Source organism: Herpailurus yagouaroundi, unplaced genomic scaffold (genome assembly GCF_014898765.1).
Source record: "Herpailurus yagouaroundi ecotype Mexico unplaced genomic scaffold, PumYag 29, whole genome shotgun sequence".
Lineage (NCBI taxonomy): Eukaryota > Metazoa > Chordata > Mammalia > Carnivora > Felidae > Herpailurus > Herpailurus yagouaroundi.
The window spans coordinates 42,599,613-42,619,961 of NW_024412377.1; the positions used below are offsets into that span (position 1 = coordinate 42,599,613).

The 20,349-nt window shown below is 56.1% G+C and overlaps 2 protein-coding genes across 6 annotated transcripts in view; one reads left to right on the forward strand and one right to left on the reverse strand.

Annotated features, from left to right (window-relative positions):
• Window positions 1–205: 205 nt before the first annotated feature.
• Window positions 206–20,349, reverse strand: part of PDGFRB (platelet derived growth factor receptor beta) — a 37,360-nt gene continuing 17,216 nt past the window's right edge. For 2 of the 3 annotated variants that reach the window (XM_040497576.1, XM_040497584.1), the window contains 20 exons: window positions 19,657–19,923; window positions 18,818–18,945; window positions 18,528–18,702; window positions 17,723–17,915; window positions 16,916–17,031; window positions 15,665–15,788; window positions 14,986–15,197; window positions 12,716–12,810; window positions 11,626–11,758; window positions 10,972–11,076; window positions 10,511–10,621; window positions 9,061–9,220; window positions 7,842–8,002; window positions 7,200–7,318; window positions 6,822–6,944; window positions 5,977–6,088; window positions 5,435–5,534; window positions 4,810–4,915; window positions 3,739–3,971; window positions 206–2,213 (listed from right to left, as the gene is read on the reverse strand). In XM_040497576.1, coding sequence (XP_040353510.1) covers window positions 2,042–2,213; window positions 3,739–3,971; window positions 4,810–4,915; window positions 5,435–5,534; window positions 5,977–6,088; window positions 6,822–6,944; window positions 7,200–7,318; window positions 7,842–8,002; window positions 9,061–9,220; window positions 10,511–10,621; window positions 10,972–11,076; window positions 11,626–11,758; window positions 12,716–12,810; window positions 14,986–15,197; window positions 15,665–15,788; window positions 16,916–17,031; window positions 17,723–17,915; window positions 18,528–18,702; window positions 18,818–18,945; window positions 19,657–19,923 — 2,945 coding nt within the window. In that variant the 3' untranslated portion in view covers window positions 206–2,041. Of the gene's footprint in view, window positions 2,214–3,738; window positions 3,972–4,809; window positions 4,916–5,434; window positions 5,535–5,976; window positions 6,089–6,821; window positions 6,945–7,199; window positions 7,319–7,841; window positions 8,003–9,060; window positions 9,221–10,510; window positions 10,622–10,971; window positions 11,077–11,625; window positions 11,759–12,715; window positions 12,811–14,985; window positions 15,198–15,664; window positions 15,789–16,915; window positions 17,032–17,722; window positions 17,916–18,527; window positions 18,703–18,817; window positions 18,946–19,622; window positions 19,924–20,349 lie in introns of those variants that run through there. The other variant, XM_040497592.1, reaches the window with a different exon arrangement.
• Window positions 18,045–20,349, forward strand: part of CDX1 (caudal type homeobox 1) — a 46,263-nt gene continuing 43,958 nt past the window's right edge. For all 3 annotated transcript variants that reach the window (XR_005797574.1, XR_005797572.1, XR_005797573.1), the window contains exon 1: window positions 18,045–18,232. The gene's annotated coding sequence lies outside the window, so the exon portion shown is untranslated. The remainder of the gene's footprint in view (window positions 18,233–20,349) is intronic.

Below are 20,349 nucleotides of genomic sequence, written 5' to 3' on the forward strand. Positions count from 1 at the left end.
ACCGAAGCCCAAGGTCCAGGCCATCCGGCTGCTAGCAAGGGGTGGAGAGAGTGTGAAAATCCCCATTTTACAGATGGAAATGAGACTCAGAACTGAAGGACCCCGTGTGGGGACGCTGTGGCCGGGGATCAGCCCCGTTCACCCCATTTCACATCTGTCACCTCCCGGCACAGGGACCCAAACCCGTGAGAGACCACAAAGTCCGTGAGTGAGAAGCACCAGGTTTAATATTAAAATCTTTCCCTTAAAAAAAAAGTACACAGATAAGAAAATTTGATGGCATATAAAATAGCACTTCTGCTGTATAAATGTGAGTTAATGTGAGTCCTAAAAATACTTGTAAACCTAGGTGATTACATCTTTGGTACCGTAGTGAGAACCCACTCCATCTCCTGGATGGGCAGAGGGGGCTGGTGCCCGGGGGCTGCTAGGCTGCCCTCCCCCCACTTCCAGCTCTCTTCCTGCCAACAGTCTTGGCTGCAGCCCTCGCTCCCCTGGCACCTCCAATGCCCCCTGGGTTGGGGCGTGGCTGGAAGAGAGAGTACAGTGAGCGGGCCTGGGCAGTAACAAAGCCATACCCCACAGTTACTCCCTTGGGGACCGGGCAGCTGGTGGGTGAGAAGGAAACCCCCAAAATATCTGCCTCTTGCACCCCTTCTCAGGTTCCCTAGAAAGCCTTCTTGTCCTTTCTGGGGGACCCCCGGACTCCTCACTGTCCATTATGTCTGTGGCACAGACCCGGACAGGTGCTGGAGAGGCAGACTGCATGAGGTGGCCTGCTTTGCCCTCTCTGCCTCCTTTGTTCAGGAAGGCTCCAGAGGTGGTTGTGAGCCTGAAAGGGGTTCCGTAGTCTTCCCATGGGGCAGCTGCTGGGGGCTTTCCAAGACACTGGCTGTCACTTTGAGTCAAGACCTGGCCAGCTGGCCTTTTGGGACTTGCCCGGGGCCCTGGGGAAAGGGCACAGTTCCTGAATGCCCGGAGAGTGAGGCAGGGTCTGAAATCTCCCCAGACCCCAGCTGATGCCCAGGACGGAGGTTTGGGGCGTTTGGCTTTGCTTCATCTGGGCAAGCGTGCCACCCCCTGGAATACTCTAGAATGTTCATGCTGGCAGGGCACCGGAAGTCACAGAGTCCACCTTGCTCATCTTTCAGTAGGGCAAACAGGTCCGGACAGGGTGAGGGATCCCTCCAGGGTCCCATGTCGAGTCCAATGAGCAGCCTGATCCACACGTGTGGACGTCTCTGGCGGGCCCACCAGCACGCTCGTCACAGATGTGGGGTCCACCTGGCCCCGGAGACTCTGGTGGGTGAAGTAAGACTGGTGGTGACAAGGAAAAAGACCCCTGCACTTAGGGGGCCAGGAAGACACGAATGCGGGCACTTTGAATGGGGAGGTGTGTCCCAAGTGCCTGGGACAGCAGCTGTGGGCCAGGGTGTCCTGTACTTGGCTCGGCCCCCAGCATTAAGCGTGGATGGCCCCAGACCAGCTCGGGCCTGGGAAAGTGGAGACTGGCATTAAGGGGCGGTGGCTTCCGGATGAACACCACTGTCCAAGGCTGGGCCCCGGCTCACCAGGAGCCGGGGATGCCAGAGTCCCTTCCCCAGCTCTTAGGTGGATGAAAGTGCAAGGAGAAGGCTACAGCTCCTTGAGGCGTAGCTGGCTGAACAGAAAAGAGCTAATCCCCGCCCTCCGGAACCTCGAGACTCTCTCTAGTGATTCCAGCCTCCCCACCTGTCAGCCAGGGAGAGAATCCCAGATTCTGCGTCACCGAGCCCGGCTTTCCCATCCTGTAGATGGAGAAACTAAGTGCCCTGGGAGAACCCTGACCCCCAGTCACATGGCCTCCCCAGAGGCAGAGGGCTGGTCACGGCCCCTGCAGTCCTCTTGCCTCCTAAGCCAGCCCCAGCTGTTGGGTGCCACATGCCCACGGCAAAAGCTTTCTAGAAAGGGACAGCTGATGGGAGGCCAGGCCAGGCCGGGAGGCGCTGGGTGCTGGGAGGTAGAGGGGGAGCTCCAGGCAGGGCGAGGTGGGGCCAGCCCCCTACAGGAAGCTGTCCTCCGCCTCGGCCCGAGGCCCAGGGCAACATGAATCCAGTGGTGGCTCTGGCTCCACCTGGGGCTCGAGCTGGGGCTCTGGCTCTGGCTCCTCTTGGGGTTCCAGGGGGCTGTCGCAGGAGATGGTAGAGGAGGTGTTGACTTCATTCAGGGTGGAGCTAGGAAGAGAAGGCACACGTGTGAGGGGCTGGGAGGGAGCCGGAGTAAGACAACAGCAATAATCAAGAGCTTCCCGTGGGTGCAAGCTTGCACCATGCACCTGACACCCTTTAGTTCATTGAAGCCTTGTAAAGACTACATAAGAGGGACGCCTGGGTGGCTTAAGGGTCGGTTAAGCATCTGACTTCGGCTCAGGTCATGATCTCACGGTCCGTGAGTTCGAGCCCTGCGTTGGGCTCTGTGCTGACAGCTCAGAGCCTGGAGCGTGCTTCAGATTCTGTGTCTCCCTCTCTCTCTGCCCCTCCCCCACTCACGCTTTGTCTCTCTCTCTCTCTCTCTCTCTCTCTCAAAACTAAATAAACATTAAAAAATTCTTAAAAAAAAAAAAGACTACATAATATAGGCACCATGAGGGAAGGGCTGATCAGAGAGGTTGTGTCAGTGGCCGACATCACACAGCGAGACTTTGGAGCAGAATATCCAGTTAGCTCCAAAGCTCGTTCCTCACTCACCAGCAACTCCATTCCCTGCACTCCTGAAGCTGATCCCATTGGATCCTTCAGCAACCTCCAAATAGACATGTGCTACCGTTTTCATTTTATAGTTGAGGAAACTGAGGCTCAGAAAGTGGAGGCAGCTTGTCTGAGGGCACATCGCAGGGCCAGCATTCACACCTCAAGGTGTCTGAACTCTGAGCTTAACTCCTCTGCACACTGGCTACCAGGAGCCTTGGAACATTTGCTTCTTACGGAAGGTGAGGAGGGCCTTCTAGATCTTGTGTGTGCTCCCAGCGCCCGTGGGGAGATGGGTCTCAGGGCGGCTGGGGGCAGAGCTGGAGCTGAAACCCAGCCTGCGGTCGCTGCCACTGCACCAGAGCGGGGGGGATCTGGTTTTGGGGGTGGGTCTGGCCTCACGGGGGACTCTCCTCTCCAGCAGAGAAGATCCTGTCGGAACATGAAGTCCAGGCAACGGCTGGCCCTTCCTCCAACCACGCCCCCACCCCTACTGTAACTTCACCACATCTCAAGGCAAAAGCAAAACGTGAATCTCCTTCCCAGCCTGAATTCTGACCTCAGTTCCTGTGGGCACTATGCCTCCCACAACCACGCCAGGCTCCCGGGGGCCCTCGGGCCATGGTCCTGGAGAACAGAGCAGAGGCCAGGGCTGGCGATGACCCCAGAGTGATACACAGGGTGCCGGGGATGCCGATTAGATTTCCTACCTCTCCTTAGGGCCTGGATAGGACGAGAGGGTGGATGGCCTGTGGGGGCCACTTTTCAGGAAACAGCTACCTTGCAGCGAAGCCCTAGCCCTTCTGTCTCTTACCAGCCTGCCCTTTCCTCCTGAGGTCATCAAAGGTCAGATGAGTTCAGTTCTCTCTTCTACTCACTGGCAGGAACAAGTGCTCACCCTAGGTAGCTTACTTCTAAGGCAAGCCTGACAGCATGAACACACACACACACACACACACACACACACACACACTGCACACTATTGCCTTGGGCCTCAGGCCACAGTGGCTACCTGGCAAGGCTGGGGGAACCCTCCAGGGGGCCTTCATCAGCAATCTCGGGCTTGGGGTCAGGCAGGGGGATGATATAGTCATTGTCACTCTCGTTGGGCTGCACAGCAGTGTAGAGCACAGAGCTGGTGTCCAGGGGGGATCGGAGTCCATTGAAGCCGGGAAAGCGGGCTTGGGACCGAAGGACGGCAGGGTGGTCGCTCCTCAGAAACTCCTCATCCACCTGCTGGTACTTCTGCTCCACAGGGAGGGAGAACCCAAGAGAGAGGGATGTTCAGACCAGAAATGCCCGTGGGGATCATCTAGCATCAGACTCTGACCTGGCCCCTCCTGCCTAAGGCAACTGGTGCTCAGAGAGGAAGGAGACCTACCCAAAGCCTCACAGCCAGGAGGCTCTCCCACCTGGCATCTCACAAGACCAGGTGAGCTCAGGGCCCCCCAGGGAGGGGGCAGTCGGCAGACTAGTGCCCGTGACCCTCACACTTTCCCTACTTCGGAGTAGACAGGTGTGGGCTCTCCCCCCGCCTCGACCTCCTCCAGTGGGACCTCAGTTTCCCTAACTACTGAATGGTGACAACCCACTCCATCTCACCGGGCGCTGAGCTGGGACAAGACGTTGGGGGGGAGTGTGGTTAGGAACGGACAGGGGACAGGGAGCGTGCATCACCCCTCCCTGTAACTCCCTCTGGTGGAGAGGCCCTACTGGCTTCATTGGCCTCAAATGAGCCCACATCAGGGTCCAAGCAGTCCGGCCCTTAGCAGACATGGAGCCTGGGTTGTTCAGACTTCTGAAGGAGACCCAGGCCATGGCATGGGTGCAGAGACATGAAAAGGGAGCAGGATGAAGGGGGCTGTAGGCATCGACTTCCAAGCAGGACGTCATCTCAAAAACCTCTGTGCTGCTAAAATAAATTCCACTCATAGCTCCAGCCCATCCCTTACTAGTACCAGCAGGGAAACTGAGGCCCAAGAGGATACAGGGTGGTCCCTCAAATACAAGCATGACACACAGAGCCTTGTACCCAGTGTCTGACTTCTGGACCAGAACTCTCCATTTCGCTGCCCCGACATACCTTCTTGTACCCCTCACCCAGCAGCCTCTCGAGAAGCAGCACCAGCTGGGAGAAGGGAGGCCGGATCTCAAACTTCTCTTCCCAGCACTTCTGCATGATCTCATAGCTGGGGAGAGGTGCACAGGGGGTCAGGGTCTCTGGCTCAGAGTATGCCGCCTCTCAGAACAAGGTGGGTGATGAAGGGAGTTGGGGAGGACAGGTGGATGGGACTGTTTTTCCCGCTCCCTCAAGGCCCTCCCTCCACCGGTGGTTCCATGGGGTTGACTGCTCCTTGGTGAGCACACGGCCCAGGCAGGTCTGGCTGGTAGGAGTTTTCATGCCCTGCTCTGGATGGGTGGGCACGAGACCCCAGCTGAGCCCTTGACAGTCAGCTTGGGGCCTTTTACTCAAACTATGGTGGAAGCAGTGAGGAGGTAGCCGTGTGGCCTGAAATCCAGGCCAGCGCAGGGGACAGCAGAGACCAGGTAAAACAAGAGATTCCTGATGACGGCGTCTGAATGCCTAGATCCAGCTATAGCAAGGTTTTTCTAGCTCCCTGAACTGATCTATTTTCACCTTAAGCTGGCAACATTGGACATCTATGGTTTGTACCCCCCAAAAAAACTCTCCCAAAGGCTCCACTCACATCTCATCGGAGGCATGGGCAGGCTGGGCCATTCGGTAACCCCGCTTGATGGCATTATAGAACTGCTCGTTCATGGGCAGCTCTGGGTAAGGGGTGCCACCTGTCAGGGAGGAGAGACAAGAGATACACAGGCTCAGACGTGTTGGAAAAGTGGCAGGTACCCTATTCTATGGCACAGGGAGAGGCACACCAGCCCTCGAGCGGGCAAGGGTGCGGTGGCCTCGGCACTGAGAGATGTGGCTTTTGTAGAGGCTCTGGACAGAGATGACCAGCACCCCCAGAATCAGAGAACCAGAGAACCCCAGAGTCAAATAGACTTTTTGATGTCACTTCCAGACCCCTCGAGAGATGGGGAGGTAAAGAGACCCAGGGAAGACAAGGGACTTGCCAAGCTCACACAGCAGCGAGACAGCAGCAGCACTGTGACTCGAGCCAGAGAGCCCTGACCCCCCTCGCAGAGCCTGCCCCATGGCCCCACCAGACTGGGGGTGTGAGTGGCCAGTGTGCCGTGCAGCTGAGGGCTGGGGGAAAAGGAAGCATACCCAGGGTGAAGATCTCCCAGAGTAGGATCCCGAAGGACCACACATCACTCAGGGTGGTATAGAGGCTGTTGAAGATGCTCTCGGGAGCCATCCACTTCAGAGGCAGGAAGGTCTGTGGGAGGGCAAGACGGCACTAAGTACCAGGAGGGCAAGCCCCACTCTGTGCCTGGGCAAGGGGAGGAGGTCTGGCCTCCTTACTTAGTAAGGCCCCCGCGCCTTACTCCCCAGACCCTGAGAGCCCGCCTCTGCAGGCACACAGATCCCACACTCATCCCAGTGCTGGCCAGAGGATCAGAAGGCCATGTTTTTTCACCCACAAGCTGCTCACATGGCAGCCTCTACCCTAAGGAGGAGCCCCAGGGTCTGAGGCCTCTTACAGAACGGCCCTTCTTCCTGATCCCAGTAGAGGCCCTGGCCAAGTTGGCAGACAGCAGGGGAGCCAGGGACATGCCAAGGTGCCACCCAGCTCTCACCCGGCCGCCTTAGATCTCTTGGGTCTAGAGACCCTCCATCTCTGGGGTTCACTGTCCCCTTATGGAAAGTGGGAACACGAGTGGCAGGCAGAATGGTCACCAAATATACACTTGACCTGCTTCCCTCTTCCCAGAACCCATTACAGCTGGTCCCTCGCCCCCTGTCGTGACCAGTGAATCTGAGCCCTGGGCTCACCCGTACAACCTTAACATCTCTGCCCCCTCCTGCCCCATGCACAGCCGGTGGCAAAGCCTGTCACCACTGGGCAGGGTAGGCCATGAGGAACTCCGTCCTGACCTCCTATATGCCACAGCCACGCTGACCAGCAGGAAACCTGTTCCCAGGTCACACGGGTCAGGGAAGGTACTCACGCTGCCTTTGGAGATATAGTTCGAGTCCCTCATGATGTCACGAGCCAGGCCAAAGTCACAGATCTTGACCAGCTTGCCCTCACAGATGAGCACGTTCCTGGCTGCCAGATCTCGGTGGACGCACTAGGTTGGGGGAGATAGGAGCTGAGGCCTTGGGGGCAGTTGTAGGAGAAGACCTCCCTGTCAAGGGCTTTGGGGAAAATGCACCGCCACACAGGTGTGAGAGGCCACGCGGTGAGGGCTTTGACTGTCCTCACCCACCAGAGTTGTGGTGAGGGGACGTAGCTGCCATATGGAGCTATGTACTTGGAGGACCCTGGCTGGCTTGGGTTGCCCACCTCCCCTTGACCCTGCTCCGCTCGCTGCAACCATACGTACGTTCTTGGAGGCCAGGAACTCCATGCCATTGGCCACCTGGTAGCTGAAGCCCACAAGATCTGTGTAGCTAAGCACCGGGGACTCGTTGATCAGAGTTGCCCGACAGGTCCTCTCGGGAGCTAAGAGAGAGAGCAGAAGTTCACCTACTTACTGTCTGTGTCTCCACATGGCCCACAGAACCCCCACCCTTTTATTCACCGAGGCCGAATGTCCAATACAGGTAACTACTAACCCTCTAAGTCTCCCGCAAAAGTAAAACAATTGCCAAATATCTAATGTAAACCTCTCCTACCTTATCAGTGCTCTAATTGGCCAGAAAAGCCTTTGGCATTAGCCCGAGGCCTGGGCCACCTTTTCTCAGCCTGACCTGCCCGCTTCTCAAGGACACTGGGTCAGCCTTGTGCCTGTGGTGTGCCAGCACCCCAGGAGGCCAAGTACTCCTCCAACCCAACTCCTCCCTGCTGGATCCAGAAACAGAGGCTCCCGATGGGGCTCCACCACAGGACAGCTTTGGGCGGGTGGCTAACCTCGGTTTCTGCATCTATGAAATGGGCACAAGGCCACCTTCCTCCCAGTAAGAAAGGCTGTGATAAGAAAGCATGATTACATAGGCAAGGGGGCGGTGCATAGGCGTGCACCCACCTGTGGGGACGTAGTTGTCATAAGGGGCCACGTAGCTGGAGGACTCAATGTCTGCATATTTGATTCCTCCTTTCATGTCCAGCATGGGCACGTAGTCCACCGACTCGTCCTTGCTCATGTCCATGTAGCCGCCGTCACTCTCCCCAGGCAGGGACACGTGGCTGGGGGAGAGAGGAACATCCCAGGAGGAGCCACAGGCTGTCCTTTTCCTTCCCTTCCCGCCCCTGCTCGCCCCCAGGGCCCACCGGGCGCTATCACTCAGGGATTTCTTCTTTCCACTCATCCTCCTTCAGCTAGTCACAACTTGAATGGCCACACAGTGAGCTCTCTCAGCCAGCCCGTGGGGCCCTAAGCTGGGCACTGGGGTGCTAAGAGGACACAAGACCCAGTGTGTGTCCTTAGGGAGCTCACACCTAGGCATGATCACAGCACCCCAGCATGAGGGTCATAAGAAGAGCATGTAGCAGGTGCCTTTCTGTGGCACCATCCAGCTGTGATGCCCTGGGAGGCCCCAGCCACAGCCCAGAGGGGGCAGGAATTGCCCTAATTCCCTGCAGCACCTGCTCCCCAGAGAGCTATGGGACCGCATATACACGTGTCTCTAGAGGTAGACCAAAGACCGGAAGGAAATCGATCAAATGTTGGGGAGGACAGGGGTGAGCCGTAATGTCTTTTAAGGATTTTCTGAAGTTATGCTTGTCTCTGCAATAAACCCATCTTGCTGTTGTCATCAGCAGAAGTAGGAAAAGTTACTTTTGGAAAAGAAGAAGAAAGACGCTGCATTGCCCACGGGACACCGCACACCAGAGACTACGTGCTAGAGACTGGTGTGCCCAGCAGGGTGCAGAGCACCGTGCGTTGCGATGGGAGTCGGGCCTGGGACCGGAGAGCCCCAGGTGCTCACCGCGAAAGGAGAGGGTGTCACGACACAGAGGGAGGGGCCGAGGGTTCACATCCACAGAGAGTGCCCAGCCCAGGGCGGGACCCCTGTAGGCAGTCCGTAGGTGGCAGCCGATCCCACCAACACCATCACCAGAGTGATAAGCCAGGTCCGGGGGAGGCCAAGCCCCGGGTCCCAGACTGACCCGTGCGTGAAACAGCCTGGGCTCCTACACCCTGTCTGCCCACCCTGGCCTCGGCTTCCGCCCCAGCCAGGAGGGAGCGAGCAGGTGCTCCTCAGGGCTCCCCGAAGATTCGGGTCCCCGGCTTCCTTTGGTACCTGGGCAGAGGGAGCCCCGCGGGCAGGGCGTTGCTGTAGAGCTCGGCGCTGGGCGGGCGGCGCTTGTCGGAGCAGCGCTGCAGGAAGGTGTGCTTGTTGCGGTGAAGGTAGTCCACCAGGTCACCGTAGCGGCAGTACTCCGTGATGATGTAGATGGGTCCTAGGGGGGCACAGGCTCAGCGACAGTCCCCGGGAGGCCACAGACTTCCCATCGGGACCCTGAGGCCGACCACCGGCTGCATGTCGGGAAGGCAGTCGGGTAAGACAGCCGAGAGGCTTTGGCACCAGGCGAACCTGGGTTCTCTTCCCGCCTCTGCGACCATGAGCGAGGTACTTACTCTCCCTGAGCTTCACTTTCCCCATCTGTTAAATGGGGCTAACCGCACCCACCTCCAAGGGCTGTGCTGAATGTTCATAAGGTAACGCCTTCGTCGGCGCGGCTCAGGGCCTGGCACATGGCAAGTACACAATGGTACATATCACCAACTTATTCTGGAGCCCCGTATATAAAGGAAATCAAGGCAACTATTTATTATCAGGTTATTGGATCAATTCAAATGCAACACATTTACTTGAAGCCAATCAGTGGGAACGGGAAGATATTGATGAAAACAAAAATTTTGAAATGGGTGATCTTGCGGACATAAATTGGCCTATGTACGCAATGTACTTCTGTATTTTATTTTGGTTGCACAATACTGAGGAAAATTCCAAATCTCACAATAAGCAGCTGCAAACAACGATAACATTTTTTTTTCTTTTCTTTTTCTTTTTTTTTTTTTTTACAGCCTAACTTGCAATCAGAGCTTCAAATAAACACACTGGCTAGAGAGGCTTTATTCTGTGATCTGAATGAAAGCCACTGCCAATCAGCATGCTGCTGGCCTCCAATTGTAGGGATATAACTCACCTCACAGGGGCCGTGATTGATCAGTTTGTAAAATGTATTGTGAAAATTTAAAAATGTCAGAGGACCTGGGGCGCCTGGGTGGCGCAGTCAGTTAAGCATCTGACTTTGGCTCAGGTCATGATCTCTCGGCTCGAGAGTTCGAACCCCACATCGGGCTCTGTGCTGACAGCTCAGAGCCCGTTTCAGATCCTCTGTCCCCCTCTCTCTGCCCCTCCCCCACTTGCGCATGCATTTCTTTCTCTCTCTCTCTCTCTCTCTCTCTCTCTCTCTCAAAAATAAATAAACATGTGGAGAAAAAATGTCAGAGCACCCCCCGGGGTTTGGAAACGGCTGACCCGAGGAGTCCGTGGGCCTTGAAAGTGTTGTGATTCTGTGAGTTTGTAAACCCCACCCCCATGTGGGTCTGTGAGGTGAGGGCAGGATGGGCACAGACCCTCCGGCTGGAGTGTCTCGTTGTCTGTGGATTGAGGAGGGGTGGGGAGGGGTCAGGCCTGGGCTGCTGGCATTTTCCAGAATCCTCTGGGGGAGTGGTTTTGGTACCTCCTTTGGTGCAGGCCCCCAGCAAGTTGACCACGTTCAGATGGGGCCCAAGGTGACTCATGATCTTCAGCTCTGACATGAGGGCCTGCTTCTCGCTGCTGCGGGCTGTGGCTGAGGGGGAGACGGGGCCTCAGGCCTGCCCTGTCACCGAGGCCCCAAGGAGGCCCTCCTGCCCCACCCCGTGCTGGAAGACCCAGATGGCCGAGGGTGGTGAGGACCCACGTGCAGGGGGAGGAGAAAGAGGATGGGAGGACGGTCAGGGAGGGAAGGAGGTGCCAGGAGGAGGGGGCAGAATGAGGAAGCCTCTTAGCCAAAGCAGAACCTGGAGTGGCGCTGGCCACCAGGTGACCGGACCACTTGCGCCCAGCAAATCAGAATCAGGGAGTGCCTGGATGTGCGGGCAAGGGGCAGGGGAGATGTGGGGCCCAGACGTGAGGGAGGGGCAGTCTCCCAGGACTCACATTTCAGCATCTTGACCGCCACTTTCATCGTGGCCTGAGAATGGCTCAGGCCGTGAGCTGTGGCCTCCACCACCTGCCCAAAGGCCCCAGAGCCGAGGGTGCGTCCTGGGGTAGAGACAATCCCTCAGCTCCTGGCCCACCAGGAAACGGCATACCCCATCCTCTCTGAGGTCAATCCCCCAAGCCACCTGGACTTAAGGTGTTCCCCTAAAGGAGTCTCCTAAGATAAGACCTCAGTGTTTGGCAGGCCTTTCTGGTGTCTCATCTAAGTTCTGCCTGCTTTCTGGACCATCTTTTGTCCCTGGAAGCCTTCTTCCCACCCCAGAAGGGTGCCCAGCTCCTCTGTATGCCTCACCCTCTCCAGCTAGACTAAGCACAGGCCTGGCATGCAGGCTGTCTTCGATGAATACTTCCTCTCTCGCCACAAAGGTCTCCTAGCTCACAAAGGCACAGGATCATAGGACCTCAATGCTGAACGGTCCCTAGGGGACCACCTTGCCCATTATATGGTGGCGGGGACACCGAGGGCCAGAGAAGGCAGGATGGCAGCCCTAGGTCTCAAAGCTAGTCATGGCAAGGCTGGACCACACCTCAGACAGTCTTCCCCCCCGCCTCAAGTACCCAAACTGCTCCACGACTACTCCCTGGACTGACCAAGCACAAGCTGGTCCCGTGGCAGCTCCCAGGTAGAGTCATAGGGCAGCTGCATAGGGTCCACGTAGATGTACTCATGGCCATCAGAGCTCACAGATTCAATCACCTTCCATCGGATCTCATAACGTGGCTTCTGTAGGACCGACACCAGGGATGGATCGTCAGAGGAGTTCTGGGCTTTGGGGCCCATGAGCCTATAGCCCCTTACGGAACAGATGGAGCAGGAGCCCCTGAGGCCAGGGAGGGACAGAGGCATATTTGAAGTCATGCAGCAAGTTACTGATAAAGCTCAGCTCCGTGGGCTCAGTGAGAACAGGTGACAACAGGCCTTAGCTGGGCAGTGGCTGAAGAGGGGCTAACGGCCAAGGGCCCGGCTCATCAGAACCTCTTCACCAGCTTCTCCCAGAGCATTGGCTGCTCCCCAGATGGGCATAGAAGGGCAGGCAGCCCCGGAAATGGACACAAGCTAGGGGCACTCGGCTGGGTATGGACAGCCCCTCCCCATGCTGGGTCACTCGCAGTGGGAATCTCAGAAGGATGTAAACTTAGAATGTCGAAATCATAGCATGTTGGAATCACAGGATTGGAATCATAGAATGATAGAATCATGGGTGCTGCAATCTTAACTCGGGAATCTTAAAACGTTGGGATGGTAGAATAATGAAGCCACAGAACAGGGCATTGAAATTACAGGTTAATAGGACGCGAACACGTTTCATTAGAATCCTGGGAGTCTCTGGGGGTGAGAGATGGAAGAATTCTGGAGTCCACGGTCCACCCAGAAAGTGCCTTGCCCTGTGGCTGGGAGGGCCAGGGCTGATGTCCAAGTAAGACCCAGGAGGGCAGAGCAGGGGCAGGGGACCCCGGATGGCCTGGACCAGGCCTGAGATGGCCCTTGCTGCTGGGGGTGGAGGCAGCTCGGACACCGGTGCCGTTCTATATCATTTTACACCTGCCCTGTGTGCTGGGCTGGGACGTGGACAGATCCTGTAACATTCAAGGATGGCAGAGGCCTCCGTGCAAAAAAAAAAAAAAAAGAAAAGAAAATAGTGTACCAGTCTGCACCCATTAGGCAAGGATGGGAGATTACCTTCTGCCAGAGCATGATGAGGATGATGAGGGAGATGATTGTGAGGACCACCAAGGCCAGGATGGCCGAGATCACCACCACCTTGAAGGGCAGAGCTGGAAGCAGAGATAAGAGATGGCCATAAGCAAAGAGGGAGCTTGGCAGCTGCCCTGGCCACCCCTCACCCCACCTCCAGAAACACCAACCCTCTCTGCTTGTCCCCCTCTCCACCAACCATGCCCGTGACATCAGACTCACAGCCCCTCCCTCTGGGCCAGAACTTCAGCCTCTCCCATAAGTACCCACGTCCCTAAGTAACAGCTGTAGCTCAGCTCACTGTGGGCCCCCATATCCCTCAGCCCTTGCAAGGATCAGTCTGGCCTGACCACGTGTGACATGTCTGACCAGGCCTGACGTGTCTGCCATGGCTTCAGACTAGATGCCAGCTCCTGATGACTAGACTCACCTCGCGTCTGAATCTCTGCCCTTGCCGGGGCTGTCACAGCTGGGACAGAGCCTGACCAAGTGGCCAATGGACTGAGTGACTGAGCTCGCACAACCTGATGAATCCAGACTGTTTCCTCCTCTGCTTCCCCTGAGTACCCAGTGGCATTGGGGTAGTGACAGTAGTTATAAGGTGTATCCCCCAGGGAGCAGGGGTAACCAGGTAGGGCTAACTCGGGGCCCCCAAGTCCCAAGTCTCCTCCCTTAAGGCCTCAGCCTCTTTGCTGCACAACTTCCCATTCTTTCCCCTCCCTCTGCACCCACCCAGGCCAGACCCTCATCGCCCCTGCCCTGACCCACTGGCCACCCATGGGATCCCTGAAGAACTCATTCCCTCCCCCTCTGTCCTCCACCTGCCCCTCTCGGCTCCCCTGGAGGCCCTGTCCCTCCTCCCCAGGATCGCAGACCAACATCACTCCTCTCCTCCTTCTCCCCACCAGGTCACACATCGCAGTCCTGGGAAGGAAGACTGAATCTTCCAAGGAGCCATCTGAGTACAAAGAAGAGGCTTCATCCAGCCCTGGTCGTTTCCCCATGAGCTGGTTCACAGCTTCCCCTCCAGGTGGCACATGAAAGCTTTACTCCTGTCTCGCTCCACGTTGGTCGGCAGGTGCCCACTTGCTCAGGGATATGTGTGCATGTGTGTGCGTGTGAGTGAGATAAGGTATGAAAACCTCCACCTATCCCATCCCAGGGTGGGGGGCTGGAGGCAGCTCTGCGTACGGAGACACATGCCTTTTTACCGGAACACCATTCCTCATCAGCTAACTCCCAGGTTATCTTTTCAGGTATTGACCTAAAGCTTCTTTTTTCCAGGACACTTTCCTGAATCCCATAGCTGGACGAGGAGCCCCCTCCTCTCTCTAGGCTTTCCCCCCACAAAGTACTGACCCCGGCAGTGGGACTGTCTGTTTTCTTCTCTGCCTTGTCTCTGGGCTGTGGGCACTAGAAGGGCAGGCAGGGCTGGGCCTTCCCCAGTGAGAAGCTGGGGATTACTATTCCATTATTATTTACTGAATAAGGAAACGAGCAAGTAAACGAAGTACAAGCAGGCAGGTAGATGCACACACAGGAACTAGCAGGGAGCAAGAGCATCCAGGTACTGGAGGAGACTATTCACATAGACAAGAATCATGCACGTCTGTGTATCTTCTAACAGACGTGCATTGTGCAGCAGGCATCTGTGTGCAGATTGTGTTTGCATGCTCTCGCAGAAAGGTGTGCTGCAACTCCATGTTTACACAGACGCACACATGCGTAGGAATTCTACATGCATTGTTTGCACGCCTGCACGGGGATTGTGCATGCGCACGTACGTGCATACAGACATACGCTCCTGGATTTATATACGTGTCTGGGGATTGGGCATATTCATATACGTGGCTTATAAACATACACTCGGTGGGCTGACACACAAGGCAGGTGACAGACATTCACTCCAGCTTTACATGCGTGTCTGGGGGTTGGGCATTCTTCATTGTGTGGTTTACAAATCTACATTTGGAAGGTTTGCACTTGCGTCCAAGGGTCAGGCCTACTCATATGCATGGCTTATGACATGCATACAGCGTACATATACTATAGCCATGATTTATGTCAGAGACCCATGGATGTACACACATATGCCAATACTGTGTTGTCGTGTGAGTGCGTAAGAGCACACACTCTGGTGGGTTTCATAATGCTCCTGAGTGCCCACAGACACACTGACTCCAGCCCACTGGGCTCACAGGCACGGATCCAAGTATGGCAGGCCCTGAAGGGGCCACCAAGGCGGGAGGACTCACAATGTGGCACCACGGTGACCTCCTGCATGTCGTGGCCCAGCAGGTTGTGCAGAGTGCAGCGCACGGACAGAGGCTGATCCACACGGCGCAGGCGGAGCGTGCTCACCACCTCGAACTCCTGATCCTCAGGCCAGTAAGTCACGTTAGTCTCCAGCTGGCTGTCCTCCTCGGAACTGTTCCCCAGTGGGGTGGGCGGCAGCTCGCGCGGACATCTGCCGGGAGAGCCAGTCGGGTCAGCTTCCAGTCCCTTCCCTCTTCGGACTGGGAAACTGAAACCAAAGGCAAGCAGCGCCACAGGGCGGTAGTGGAAGGAGGCTCCCCTTACCTCCACCCCTCTGCCCACCCCCCCCCCAACCCCCTCTGGTTCCTGCTTCTTCCCAATGCCTCGTCCTGAGCTCGTTCCTCTTGTGGCCCCTAGACTGACCGGCAGAGGGCGCTCCTATCCCCAGAACGGAAAGCCCTGGATGGCAAAATCCGCTCCATTCATTTCATCATGAGTCAAGGTAAGGAAACGGACACTTTAGGTCATACAGAGAATCTCCAAGAAGCCACATCTCCTAGGACTGGGCTCTAGCTTGGAACAATGTGCCCAGAGAAGGGGCTGATCTAGACGAGCTTCACTGGGTCCTTCCAGCCAGCTGTGGTTACCCTGGGAGACAGAGGCCCCAGGTCTGCTCACCTTTTGAGGTCACTGCAGGTAGACCAGGTGAGGTGTGGCTGGGGCATGCCCCGGCCGCGACAGCGGACTGTCTGCTCCCCGCTGGCAGGATGGTTTTCACTCAGCTCCAGCACACGGACAGGCACTGTGTGGAGAGGGCAGGAGGCCAGGAGGTGGGGAGGTCAGAAAGGACAGTGAGAAAGGCCCTCAGGAAGGACCTGGCCCAGCCTCTCCCCCCGGGGTGGGGGAAGGGAGCTTCAGGCTGCAGGTGAACATTAAATACCAGGAATCACCGTGTGAAAACTGACAGATTCCCCTTCTGGGTACTTCAAAGAGGAAGCCTCAGTGGGGTGCTAGTCTGTCTCTAACACCTCTCTGAGACTCGCTAATCTTCCCTTTTAACAAAGACAAGAGCAGGTCTGAGGGTCAGAGAAAGCCCTGGGAAAGCGCGAGCATGGAACTAGAATTTAATAGCATTGCTTTGTTTCCTCAGAGTTTATTTTAGTGGTTGCTTTCTATTTATGACATGTGATGCTGATTTTCCATCTACAATTGAGAGGTTAAATTCTCTTTCAAAATAAATTTATTTTTAGACAGTCAATTGACAAAACAGTAAGTCTTCAGTGTGTCATTCCCTTGCTCCAAACCCTGCAGTGGCTGGTCATTTCCGTCATAGGAAAAGCCAAGGTCCATACGGCAGCTCTAGAGGACTGTACTGTCTGCCCTCCTCCCAGCCCCCCACTGCCAGGCCTCAGCTCTGACCTCACCTCCCACCACTCCCCCACTCTCTGTTCCAGCCACACAGGCTTTCTGCTGTTGCTGCTGCCTTCGTACAGCGTGGTGGGCCCTTTCCCACCAGCCACTTGCCTGATGGCCTCACCTTGAAGTCTTCAGGCAAACGTCGCCTCCCTGAGGCCAGCTCGATGAGGCTATATGCGCCCTGAACTCTCAGTCCTGTCTACCCAGGCTCTTTTTTTCTACAGCACTCCTTACCTACTAACCTTCTATGTAATTTGCTGTGAGGTTTTAGAAACACCAGTCTAGCCCAGTGGCCTCCTTGTATAACTTGAGGCCCAAAGAGGGGATATACTGAGTTCATCCAGCAGTGGAAGTGTTGGAGCCCAGCCTAGAAGCCAGCCTCCTGAGTCCTCAGCTCCTGCTCCTGTTCCTGCTCCCCCTATGGGTGGGTGGACAGTGTAGGGAGGGAGAACTGATGGAAGCAAGGGCGGGGAGGTTGGGGGTTGGTGGGAGGCAGGGTGGAGGGCCCCTCACCATTGACCTGCAGCTGGAAGGAGATCTGGGCCTCTGCATCCTCGTGGAAGGCCCGCATGGTGTAGTAGCCAGCCTCAGCCACCTTCACCCGCACCAATGTCAGTTCTGACACATACCTGGGGAGCAAGACAGGCCCAGCTGCCAGAGCTGGAAGGACTCTTATGGGAACCACCCCCCCCCCCAACCTCCTTGTACAGACAAGAAAAACAAGACCCAGGGAGGGACAGGGGCTTCCCAAAGTTACACAGGCATCGGTAGCAAAGCCAGGACTCTCCTGAATCCCCACCTACAGGAAGCTGGCTCCACTGAGCCAAGAGGGAGTGTTGGGTAGGAGGAGGAGGGTGGGGGGAGCACCCTTTCCCTCTCCCCCTCCCCCCCACATCTCCCCCTTGCAGAAAGGCCTGGCATTGCTTTATCCTAACATACCGTGCCTGTGTCAGCCTGCTCATCAGCCTCCCGGCCACCATCCATGCACAGGTGGTAGTGGCCTGCCTGGCACCCTCTTCCCTAATCTCTGGCCTTTTTCTCCTCAGCTGCTCCCTGCTGGCTCCACCCATCACAAGGACAACTACACATCTGGGTGATCGTCAGAACAATGTCTGTTTCCCCCATAGACAGGAAATTCTAGGAGGCATGGAGCAGTCTATCTAGACCTCTGCAGCAGCCCCCAGTGCCTGGCATGGCACCTCGCACATAGTGGGCTCTCGGGAAAGGTGGGTCTAGGTTTATCCAGTGGCTGAAGGCTGTGGGCTGCCTGGCAGCTGCAGAGAGTAACTTCAAGAATGGGGTGGGTGGGTTGCTGCTCACCGGGTCTCAGACACATTGCGTGTGGACAGGGCAATCTCGCCTGCGCTGGAGTCGCCTAGCGTGCGGTTGTCCTTGAGCCACATGACAGTAGGCGGCGGGTAGGCCTCGAACACCACCTGCAGAGTCCGGCTGCGGTGCAGCTCCGCGAATTGTACGGCGTCCAGCTCTCCCAGCAGCTGCACGTAGCCACTCTCTGCAAGGGGCGGCTGTCAGGGGCGGTGCCCCGGGGGCGGGGCTATGCCCGGCTACCAATAAGGCAGCGCCTCCTGGAGGCGGGGCTCCCGGAGGCAGGGCATCAACTGAATGCCAAAGGGGCCCAGCCTTCTGGGGGCGGCGCTTCAGGCTTTAGGAGCCGAACGAGAGATGGAGTTACCGGAGCTGGGGCTGACGTTGGAACTGAGACGGAAGCAGGGGCCAAACTGAGGGGTGATACTGGTTTGGGAGCCAGGTTTGAGATTGGGACTGGAGTTGTTCTTACCGGGCGTGTTCTGGCTCAGGATTGCGGCTGAGGTGAGTTGCAACATGGTTGAATTTGAGGATGGGGCTGCCTGGGCCTGGGATGGCAGTTAGGTTTAGAAATCTGGTTGGGGCTGAGGTTCTGGCTAGGCAGAAAGCCTAGGCTGGGATTAGAGTTGGATTTGGGGCTGACATTGTGTTTTGGTTTGGATTTATCCCGGAAATAGGCTCTGGTTGGTACTGAATGAAGCTAGAGCTGTCCTTGAATGTGACTGACAGTACCCCGGGGCTGTGACAGTGTCTAGGTCCGGCAGAGAAAGAGGGTCGGGGCCAAGCCCAAGGCACGCACCAACCACAGTGACATTGATGGACTTTTCATCTCGATGGTCATTCACACTCTCCGATACATTGCAGATGTAGGTCCCTGAATCGCCAAGCTCGGCATTAGGGATGTGCAGGATGGAGCGTATGTGGGAGGGTACATTGAAGAGGAAGTCAGTCACTGGCTCCACCAGCCGCCCACTCTGTAGGGACAGGTGGGGAAAGCCCCCCAAATCAGGCCGCGTCCAAGAAGTTAGGCTGCAAGTCAAGATAGCCATCCCTCCTTGGCCCTTCCTCCAACCCCTGGCCCAGCGTTACCTCCATGCGTGGGTATGTCCATTCAAAGTTGACCACCTCATTTCCGGTCACAATGCACATGATGGTGATGTTCTCACCCTGGCGGACCACAGTCTGCACTGCATTCACTGAGACATTGATGGACGACACTGATGGAGAGAGATTGGCTTAGGGATGAGGAGGCCACCACCAGCCACCAGCACTTCAGCTTGGGGATGGGGTGGGGGTTCCGAGAGAGAGAAGGGATGACTGGTATAGAAGATTCATTCATTCAACAAATATTTATTAAATATTTCCTATATGCCAAGTACTAGTCTAGGCACTGAGGCTTTAGCAGTAAACACGACAGACAAAATTCCTGTCCTCATGGAGCTGGCATTCTAGAAGGGATAAGAGTCTTGAAACCAATGTCCTCTCTGGGCATCTAAGTATAGGAGACATGCATTGAGCACAACCACGCACCAGGCAGCCTCTGTCTTTAATCCTCACAATCATCCCACTAGGCGGGCAGTCACTATTTCCCCCATTTTACAGAGGAAGAAGTAGGCTCAGAGATTGTACGCCTTGTGCAAAGTCACTCAGACGAGAAGCGCACGGCTGGCCTTCACACCCACCTGGCTCCAAGGCCTGTGCCTTTGCCTGACCCAATGTACAGCCCAGCCCTGCCACTAACACTTCCCGTAACCTCTGAGTGTCAGGTTTTTCCTCTGTAAAATGGGGAAACACCACCTGCCTTCCAAGACTACAGTGAAAACCCAGTGAAAAACGGAATTGCACACTTCGTAAAACTGGAAAGGGCTATACCTCTGCGGAGGGTCATACTTGCCTCTGCTGAGCATCAGGCCAGAAAGGGGGCTCACCCTGGAGACTGTAGACATAGTAGGCTTCAGAATCCACTTCCCTGTCCCCGATGATGGTTTTGCAGACATAGGTCTTGTCCTCGAAGATACCAGAGAAGCCACGTTGGTGGTCATAGGGGATGGGCAGTGGAATATCCACTTTCTTCTCGTGCAGTGTCACCACCAGGCTCGGATCCGTCACTCGGCAGGGAATTGTGATCTCAGATATTTCCGTGAGAAAGATGAACAGGTCCTCGGGGAAGACCGGAAGAAAGCCCATAGTCGGATCTGCCAGGTGTGGAGCCAAGAATGAGGGTCAAGGTGGCTGGTTTTCTGGCTATCCCCTGAATTTCTGTGTGTGACCTTGAGCAGGTGTCTTCCCTTCTCTGGCCCTCAGTCTTCCCATTATAGAATAAGGCTGCTCTCAGAGGTCTCTTCTAGCTTTCACATTTGATAAGGTCAGCACCAGGGTGAGAAAGAAAATAAGCCACAAGTCAAAGGGCAGCTAGTACCTGGGGCTTGGAGAATGGGAAAGTTAGGATGTGGAGGTCAAAAGAGAGCACACTGGAACCTGCTGAGAATGAAGAGTTCTTGGGAGCCAGGAATGGGGTGGGCTGGCAGGGAGGAGTCGGATATCCAGACCAAGGGGTGGGAGTAAACACAGTCCTGGACTGAGCCAGGCTGGATTCCATGATTTGTCTGCATTTCTAAGCT